The following is a 9,479-nucleotide window of genomic DNA, read 5'->3' as shown; positions in this document are numbered from 1 at the left end:
TATGGACATGGGTTGGACGCTGCTCAAGATGCAGTTCTTGTACAAGCTGGCCGATTTTGGCATGCACGCCATGGTTGCCATGTCGTGCTGGGATCAGCTCCATCAGATCCAATCCACTAAGTCAGCCCAGGCTCTTGAAAGAGCCGACGAGGTGGGTGGTTTCTTGCGGTCTCTTGACATTGCACAGATCCAGCGCGCTTGGTCTGTCGCCAGTAGCGCTTGCGACGAAAGTAGCACTTTATCGAGCGGCCTCGATCTAGTCGGGCGCTATCCCGTCCGCTGGCGGTTCTCAACGTGGCTCAACCATACCTTCACCGGGGAGCTGCACTGTGTGGCCGCGATAGAGAGCAGCGATACCAGGGTGCTACATCTCGGCTTCGAAGGCACTAACGATGCACAGAGTTGGGGGCTCGACATCATCGGATCTCTCATGTATGAGGACGAGTGGGGTGTGAACGGCGTAAAGGTGCATGCGGGCTTCCGAGCCGCTGCCGCTGCCATGTGGAAGCACGTGATCGAAAAGTATGGACCGCTCAAGGAGAGATACTCGCGAGTCCACGTAACCGGCCACTCCTTGGGCGGCGCTATTGCCGTCCTTGTTGCCATGAAGCTAGAAGACGAGGGCGTGCCTTATCATGCCGTCACGTTCGCTCAACCCAAAGTCACAGATGTAGAGGGCGGTCGGCAGTACGCGTCTCTCGATCTGACCCGCGTCATTTTCGAAGACGATCCCATTCCGGCAATGCCGTGGCTTTTGTCACACTTCCAGCACGCGCTCGTTGTCTACGCTGATGGTTCCATTGGCGTTCGCCCCTCCTTTGACACCCACCAAAGCCGACCGGTGAGGGATGCCGGCTTTCTTTTCCACAAGGTCACCGAGGGAATGTGCACAACACACCCTGATCTCGGACTCATGGCGCAGTGCTTGGACAGTGCGGTCGGCGTGCCCTTCATGAGAGGTTTGGACAGCACGATTGACAACGCGGATGAATGCAAATATATGTACTTGCACGCGGCTGCTAGCTACGCGCGCGGGGTGTCGATGATGGTTGATCGGATTTACACGCCAGCTGTTCTGGAGAAGGAGGCGCACATCGACGCGCTTGCAGAGCATAGTGTCTTGCTGCACAACTACACGGCCAGCCTTGGTGCGCTGATGCAAACCGAGTTTGTGCTGCAGCTCGACGAAGTGCCACTCGACGTCTCGCTGCCACGGCTCCATCTCAACGCTTTCGACCAGCAGGTGCGCAGGACTCGCATCCCCGATCCCCTCTCACGCCCGGACTCGCCTTCCCGATCCCCTCTCACGCCCGGAGTGAATCATCCCGCTGCCCATTACACTCGCAGGTTGCCGTTCGCGCGCTAGAGGACTACCAAAGCGACCTCGCAGAGCACGAACTCTCCGCCTACTTTGTACAACTGTCAGAGGGGGCCAAGGCCCGCAATCACTTGCTCGGACAGTGGGTTCAAGCCTCGATGACATTGCAGGACACAAAGGGCAGGAGGAATGCGACTAAGCTTAAGGTGCAGTTACTCGAGAACGCGTCTCGTGTCGAGGGCGTGACACATGACGCCCTCGACTGGCAGCGGGACCAGCTCGGGTACCTCGCGCTTCGATACCTGCGCGCGCAAATATCTGCATTCGAGTACGAAGCTCTGGAACCCTTTGATCCCAAGCTTGAGGCTCCAATAACATCGGCACAGCTGGCGACGATACGGAGACGGCTGACGCAAGAAATGACGGACACAAAAGAACGCAGGGCGTCCGAGCCGCCCCATTGTTATGACAGCACGGGTTTCCGACTCGTGCGCGATCGCAACCCACTAGTGTTTGAAGAGTTGGTGCGTACCAACAAGACCACCATTCGGATCCCGATGGCAAAGGATTGCAACTTCTACCGTGTTCACATGAAAAACGTGCGCGTCTACCTCGAGCTCGACCACGGAAACATGTCGGCGTTGCTTCAACAGCAGGGCTCAACCAAAATATCGCTCTCCATCACCAAGCTGGGTACTGAGTCGTTTCTTGACAGGGACGGGAGTGTCTGGGAATTCATCCCCGCAAGTACGAAGACGTTCGTGTTCGTTTACTCCATCAGCCCCCACCCTGTTGACAAGGCCACCTTCAGCTTCAGGGGCGCTCCTTCCTCGGTTGCGACATCGGTGCCGACGGCCGAGTTCTGCCCATTCCACAACGGAATGGAGTGGAACTGCGACACCCCAGCCGGAAGTCCGTTTGGGCTCTGGGAAGTTGCGGTCCCGGATGACGACGATGTGGTGCTTGGAAGGTGGCCGCAAGGCTTGAGTTTGAGCGCAGTCGCAGCTATCAAATTTGAATTTGGGCTCATCTACCGCGAGATCGATCCTCGCAAGTTGACGGCTATGTTTGTTGACCCCCCTGAAGAGGATCCCGAGAGCAATAGCTTCACGTGCACGGGCCGAGGAGTGGGACGAATGCCAGCGCAGTGCAAGACGTGCACTGCCCGAGGCTCGCTTAGTTCGCTGCAGGCGAGCTCTCCCGCGAGGGACCGGCCCATGAGCAGCACTCTTCTGGCTCTTGCTAGCGCGCTTGTAGTTGTGACGGTGCTCCTCTATGTGTGGCGCCGTAACGCACGGCAGCGACGGCTTCTATTGTGACGGGGGGGGGGGGGAGGGGGGGGGCTGTGTGCGGCGTAGGACGGACTACGCAGTAGCAAGGGTGCAAGGGGAGACTCTGTTTCTGCGTGTGTGATGAGACTGTGTGCGCGTGTGATCCGCCTATGGAAGTATGGAAACTGTGAAATACGTACTGTGGTAAGAGTGATGCGCGTGTGTGTGAGCCCGAAAGGTACGAGTGTCACTGTCTAGAGCTTTAGCTTGATGCTTTGAAGTGTGAAAGGCACAAACTGCGTGTGTGATTCACCCTGCTCGCGATCGGGCAGGCGCGGCGAAACTGCGAGCGTCGCGCGCCGCGCAGCTGCACTCAATACACCTTGGCCAAACCAAGGCTAGGCCAACGGCGAGCGGAAGCGCCGGCGCAACGCCCAATACCCGGCGGCGCGGTAGGCGAGGCCCATGAGCACGAGCGCGCCGCACGCCGCGGCCGGCGTCAGGTCCGAGACGCCCATGCGCTCGAGCGCCGCCTCGCCGGTGGAGATGGGGCAGACCCTGGCTGGCCAGCGGACGCGCGCGGCGCGGAGGGCGAGGCGGGCGGCGCGCGGCGGCCGCGGCGGGCCGACGAGCTCGTGCTCGGTGCAGCGGAAGGAGAGGCCCGCCAGCTCGTTGCGCAGCAGGCCGGCATACGCGTACCTGTGGGCCGAGGGCGGAGGGGCGGGAGTGGTGGGAGAGGAGGCGCTGCGGGCGCGGCCTGGGCGACGGAGCGACGCCGTCGGCAAGGGCGGGAGGCAAGCGCAGGGCGAGGGGTCGGGCGAGGGCCGCACCGGAAGAGGTTGACGGTGTTTAGCGCGTGGAAGAGGGGCGGCGTCGAGGCGTGCGAGACGAAGAAGCCGCCTGCAGCAGCAAGTCACGTCCTCTGCGTCACGCTCGGTACAAACGAGCAGAGGCAACGAGAGACGAGGGGAAGGCGAGGGGAGGCGTCGCCTGAGGCCATCATCAGCGCGAGCAGCAGCGGCGCGACGAGCGCCGCCGCCTTCTCGTCCGAGAGCAGCGTGCCGACCATCACGACGTACGACTCGGCGACGAGGGTGGCGAGGGTGACGAGCGCGAGGAAGAAGGAGAACTGGGCGGCGGTGGGCGCGAGGCCGACGAGGCAGTAGCAGGCGGCGCCAAAGGCGGCGGCGGCGGTCGCCTGCAGCAGCGTCTCGGCGGCGGAGCGCGCGAGGAAGTACGGCAGCGGCGCCCAGAGGGCGGAGCGCGCCTGGCGCAGAGGACGGTTCCGCGAAGGTTCAGAGGGCGGGGGAGAGATACGTCGTTGGGAGCATCGCGGGCGCGTGCGAAGAAGACGCAGGAGCGTGCAGAGATGCGAGGCGTGCGGAGAGAGCCCGGAGAGCGCGCGCCTCGTGCTGGGCGATGGCCCGCTCGGCGAGGAAGGTTCGCATCGACGCCGAGGAGGACATGACCTGCGTGGTGAGCATGAAGAAGAGGGCGCCTGCGGCGGAGAGAGAGCACGGCGCAAATGAGACACGTCGGGATGGTGCTCGGAGCAGAGCGAGCCTCTGGGAATAGTCTACCCGGGGCAGATCTGCCCGTGCAAAGGGACGCGGCGGCAGGGGCGTGGTGGGCCGCGCCTGCGCGGTCTTGCGCGCCGCGCTGCGACAAGTCGACGTTCGAGAAGAGGTGCCCAACCAGCATCGCCTACAGCCTCGGGTGCACCTCGGCTCATCTCTCGGGTAGCCCAAAGCAGAGGTGCCAGCCTTTGCCGCGCGCCATCGTGAGAGTCCGGCCGAGCAGCGCGCGAAGGAAGGCGGGGTTGCGGCAGTTTTGCGTGTGCGCGCGCCAAAAGAGCGCCGCGAACTGCTCCGCCGGCGACGCGCGGCCGCACCCCCGCCCGGCCCTCGCGCGGCGTGCGGCGGTCGCCCTGGCGGTCGAGGCGTGCAGCAGGCGGGCCGCGGCGGCGGGCGGCCTGTGCGTCGCCGGCCCGAGCGCAGCGATGCGGAGCGGCAGCCCGAGCGGCTCTGCGTCGGCGGCGAGGTCGAGGAGGTGCTCGGCGACGGAGGCGTCGTGCGGGCGGGGCAGGCCGAGCTTCGCCTGAGAGGAAGGCTCCGAGAGAAGGCTCGGGGAAGGGCCCGCGCGAGGCCGCGAGACGCAGGCCGAGCCCGCGCAAAGTAGGAGGGGGCGGCGGCGGTGGCGCCAAAGTAGAGCTGCGCGCCTGACGCCTCGCGCGAATCTCGCGTGACCTCGGCTGATCTCGCGTGCAATCTCCCGCGGAGGAGCATCTCTCCGCGCGCCCGGCGCGAGGAGGCAGCAGTGCGACAGCTGCGCCCACAGCTTTGCCCCCGGCTGGTGGATGGTGAGGGCGACGGCGAGGCGCGGGCAGAGGGCGCGCAGCGATCCGAGCAGCGCGCGGGCGGCGTTGGCGTCGAGGCCCGAGGTTGGCTCGTCGAGGAGGAGGAGGGATGGGGAGTGCCTAGAGGTGCGGGTCCGTGGGCGGCGGTGGGGAGGGGCGCGGGGTTGGCTCGAGGAGAGGGAGGGAGGGAGTGTGCATCATCTCGGTGGCGACGGAGACGCGCTTCCGCTCCCCGCCCGAGAGGCGGCCTGCGCGCGGCAGGGGAGGCGTGACCTCGGCTGAGCTCGGCTGACCTCGGCTGACCTCCGGGCAGGCCGCGGGACGAGGTGGGAGGAGGCGGGAGGAGGCGCAGAGGCACCGACTTGAGAGGCTGCGACGCTGGTCAGGCCGAGGGCGGCGAGGGTGTCGGTGACGAGCTGGCCGCGCGAGGCGGCGGGCACGGCGCGGAGCCGCGCCGCCAGCATCAGCGTCTCGCTCGCCGTGAGGCAGCCGTAGAGCTTCTCTTCCTGCGGAGGGCCGAGAGGACGCGGAGAGGGCGCCTTGTGACGCGACACTCTGCAGCTGCTGGCGGCCGGTGGGTCGCTCCTCGCGCAGGCTGCGGCTGTCCCAAGCAAACGACCTGACTGTCCACTACTACTGTTTGTGTGCTGCGTGCTGCCAACACGCGCGCGGGCTGCGGGCAGAGCAGCCACCTGCGGCACGTATCCGATCCTCTCCGCGGTGGCGCCGTCATACTCGGCGCCGTCGAGCAGGACACGGCCCGCATCGGGCAGCGCATGGCCAGCGAGGATCCGCAGCAGCGTTGTCTTGCCCGCGCCCGACGGGCCGAGTATGCCAAGGATGCCGCCTTCGAGCGGCGACTCGGAGTCTGACGCGTCATCCTCCGACTCGCCGCTCACCCACGCGTCCGCCGACGGAGGTTCGCCCGAGAGCGCGTGGCCGTGCGCGTCCTGCAGCACCCGCCTTTGGCCGCGGCCGTCGGGCACGCTGGCGCATAGGCCTTCCCAGACGATCGAGTGCTGAGACAGCATTGACCGCGCGCGCGGCCGGGGCTGGCTCCAACAAAACTTACAGCGGCCCGGGGCCCCCGCAGTGCTCCGCTACGAGCTCGTAGCCGATGCCAGCGGGAAGCTGGAGGCAGGTCGCTAGACTGAGATGAGACCGCCAGTGGAGTTGGGACCCCACCGTGCACCGCGCTGCGAGCCTGTCGTGTCCCTTGTCAGGAGCAGGAGAGCCCCACCTGTCCCCCTGAAGCCTCCTGATCGTCCTTCCAAAATCCTGCTCGTGCAGGTGGGGACCCTGTCCTCCTCCCCCATCCCTCGTCTGGGTTTGTCTGTTTTCTTTCTTTCTTTCTTTAGCCGATGTTCTGTGTACACACGCCTCTGTGTTCTCGGGTCTACTTCCCTGACTCATCTGTGCTGTGATCCGTCCCCCACGGCTGTGCTGGCTGCTGCGGGTTGGGCCCCTTGAGCCTTGTGTGCGTGCTAGAGCCGTAGAGGACGCCTCCTCCCGAGTCACACCACAGCGCTGGTCGAGTGACTCGGGGAATTCCGCGCCTGACTCGGGCGGGAACACCAATCTGCGAGGCGTGCGCGAGGCCATTCCGCCGGCGTGGCGGCGTGCCGATTTTGGCGAATATGCAGGCTAGCGGCGGCGAGGCGGCGATCGGCGGCGAGGCGGCGGCCGGTGGCGAGGCGGAGAGCGGTGGCGAAAATAATAGAGCGGCGGTGGGCGAGGCGGCGAATGGTGGCGAGGAGGCGGCGAGCGCGGACCACGGGGCGGCGAGCGCTGGCGCCAGAGCGGCGGGGCGCGGGAGCGGTCCGGCGAGCGCGACCGAAAGCGGCGCTCGTGGCGCTGGTTGCGCTCGAAGCGCGGGCGCCGGACCGGCGAGCGGGATCGCGAGCGCCAGCGCGGCTCGAAGCGCTGCCGGTGCCACAGCCACGCATCCTCCATCTCCTCCGCCTCCCTCGAGCGCTGGCGCCAGAGCGGCGGGGCGCGGGAGCAGTCCGGCGAGCGCGACCGAAAGCGGCGCTCGTGGCGCTGGTTGCGCTCGAAGCGCGGGCGCCGGACCGGCGAGCGGGATCGCGAGCGCCAGCGCGGCTCGAAGCGCTGCCGGTGCCACAGCCACGCATCCTCCATCTCCTCCGCCTCCCTCGCCCACTCCACCTCACGAGCCCATTCATCCGACCCATCATCTGCGAGCCACGACGCCTCGAGCGCTGCCCGCTGCGAGGCGAGTTCCTCCTGACGCCGCCGCCGCCGCGCAGCCTCCTCCTCGGCGGGCGGCTGCGGGACGCAGTCGCTCGCGGTGCGCAGGACGCCGTCCCAAAGCGGCCAGTCCTCGATGGATCTCGCAAAGTTGCCGCAGGCCGGGCACGCGTTGTCGATCCTCGTGCCAGCTCGCTCCTCCCCGTGGTGGCCCATGAGGTCGGAGCAGCCGAACGCGTCGACCGGCCCAAAGGAGCACCGGCCGCACATGCGAGCCGCCGGCATCTCGGAGCGCAGCTGCAGCTCGAGTAGGTTAGCCTCGCGAGCCGCGCCCTTGGATGCCTCGGCGACCACGGCCGCGACGCGACGCGCAGTCGGCAGCAGCACCTTGGCTTCGACAAAGGCGGCAAAGGTTGTGCGTGACGTGACTCTCGCAATCTCGCTGTCGTCAATGGGCTCGCTCGTGCAGCCGATGGACGCACAGAGGTGGCGGCCGGCGTACTTGTGCCGAGTGCGCACGTCAGCGGCGTCCGCCTTGAGGACGAGGTCGGAGACTGCGCCCAACGCGGCCGCGGCGTGCCGCACTTGCGACTCAACGCAGCTGGCGCACGTGTAGTGGCCGGCGTCGCACCACACGCCATCAGGCTGCCCGGCGCCGTCGTGGTCGAAGCAGATGACGCAGGACGCAGCCATCACGCGAAAACGAGGGAGTCCGCGGGATCGGGAGTGGGCCTCACGCGAACGCGAGGGAGTACGTTCGGGATTGGGCCGGCTGGCGAAGGACGCGACCGAGTGGCTCTCGGGGGGTCACTAATCATCCACGGAGAAAAAGAATTCTCCGCCCGGGACTACCCCATGTATCGGAGTTATGGCACACTTAAGAGCTGTGAACGTGAAGAGAGTGGTACCAGAACTGCGGGTCGTTGCGGCACGCATGGGGGGCCTCCCGGACGTATGATCCTAGCCCAATACGTCCCACGGAGCACATTTCGATTTTTGACAGAATTAAATGCACTGCCCCCGCACGGTACTAATAGTCGTAGTTTTGGCACCGCTGCCCTTCACGGCACCACACCGCCGCTTGACAGCCCGGGATTAGCCTAGCAGCGAGTGGGCATCGCCTGCCGGTCGGCTGGGCACGAGCCAAGCACTTGGGCGGCCGTCAACCGAGTCCGAGCGGCGCCTGAGGCGGGTGCCACGGCGTCTGCACGAAGGCGTGGCGGGGTGAGGAGCCAGGAGTGGTGAACACCTCCCCGTCGGGCGCGCGGCGCGCCGGATGGTCCGCCGAGGCCGCCGCCGCCCCGGCGGCGGCGATGGGGGCGGCGGGGCCGACCCGGCCGGCGTTTGTCGGCTCCACCTACAGAAGAGCAGTCTCTGTGGGTCGACGATACTAACTCGGTAGTAACGCGGAGCGGTGCTGTGCGGCGCCGAGTTGTGCGCGAGGCGACCTCCTGAGGCTACCTGAGCTGGCAATGGATGCCACCAGGACGCACGGCTAGCAGGAGCCAGTCAGGCATGCCCTGCTGTGGAGCAGAGCCGGCTGGCGCACCGGCGATACTAACTCAGCGCGCCGCGAGAGGCGAATCTGGGCGACTTTGGAGGCGCAGTTCTCGAGCTTGCCGTCGACGATTGATGTCGGGTAAATTGTCACTGCCGTCGGGGAAGGTCTTCTCTCAGCAGGCCGAGCGCCGTGGCCTGGCTCGGCTCGCGCGAATTTATCAGTGCCAAAACTCACGAGACCTCGATACTAACAAAGACTCCGATACATAGACCGGATCGGCAAAGATTTTTCCCCTCCGCCCGCAATGGAGGCCTTTTTGAGCGTCGCCGCCAGCTCGCTCCTAACCCGGAGGCCAGAAGAAACCATAATATCGCAATTGCAGTCCCGCTGCGCGAGCGCTGAAGGGTCAGGACACGCCGCGGCCTCGTCCAGGACTCGCCGCGGCCCTAGTCCATCCAGGACTTGCCGCGCCCGACGCTCGACGGACGATGTTGCTTGCTATTTCTCTCGCAGTAACAGGGCTCCTCGCCGCGAGTGGCCCTCGGCATGGCGCAATGGGCAGGCGCGCAGCAGGCCGAGACGTCACGCTCAAGGCTTCGATCACTCTCACCGCCGAGCAGGTGGCCGCATTTGGAGGCCCTGCACGTCGGCCGCTGTCAGAGCGCGACCCGGAGGTTACAGACCTCGACCCATTTGGGCTCGGCGTTCATCGGCCTAACGCCAGAGCAGGTCGCTGCCTTTGGAGGCCCGCAGGTTCGTCCGCTCAGCTACCCTCCCTTTGACGAGCCCGAGGCTGCGCTCAAGGATCTGTCCTCGCAGCTCTCG

At 66.1% G+C, this 9,479-nt stretch overlaps 3 protein-coding genes across 3 annotated transcripts; 1 reads left to right on the top strand and 2 right to left on the bottom strand.

The window, feature by feature from the left end:
- Positions 1-7: 7 nt before the first annotated feature.
- Positions 8-2,539, top strand: EMIHUDRAFT_221546 (hypothetical protein; the record flags this gene model as incomplete). The annotated part of the gene is made up of 3 exons (XM_005756474.1): positions 8-1,243; positions 1,348-2,429; positions 2,509-2,539. The coding sequence occupies 3 exons, from the start codon at positions 8-10 to the stop codon at positions 2,537-2,539; spliced, it is 2,349 nt and encodes a 782-aa protein (XP_005756531.1).
- A 1,943-nt stretch (positions 2,540-4,482) lies between these two features.
- On the bottom strand, positions 4,483-5,976 carry EMIHUDRAFT_453981 (hypothetical protein; the record flags this gene model as incomplete). The annotated part of the gene is made up of 6 exons (XM_005756473.1): positions 4,483-4,686; positions 4,761-4,807; positions 4,887-5,065; positions 5,142-5,193; positions 5,304-5,451; positions 5,647-5,976. Coding segments are annotated over 6 exons (960 nt in total), but the record flags the coding sequence as incomplete, so codon positions are not given.
- Positions 5,977-6,298: 322 nt separating this feature from the next.
- Positions 6,299-6,984, bottom strand: EMIHUDRAFT_360469 (hypothetical protein). Its single transcript, XM_005756472.1, has one exon. The coding sequence runs from the start codon at positions 6,896-6,898 to the stop codon at positions 6,590-6,592; it is 309 nt and encodes a 102-aa protein (XP_005756529.1). The 5' UTR covers positions 6,899-6,984; the 3' UTR covers positions 6,299-6,589.
- Between the last annotated feature and the right edge of the window lie 2,495 nt (positions 6,985-9,479).

The sequence above is a fragment of the Emiliania huxleyi genome (genome assembly GCF_000372725.1).
Source record: "Emiliania huxleyi CCMP1516 unplaced genomic scaffold EMIHUscaffold_97, whole genome shotgun sequence".
Lineage (NCBI taxonomy): Eukaryota > Haptophyta > Isochrysidales > Noelaerhabdaceae > Emiliania > Emiliania huxleyi.
This window is presented reverse-complemented; position numbering and strand designations above follow the sequence as displayed.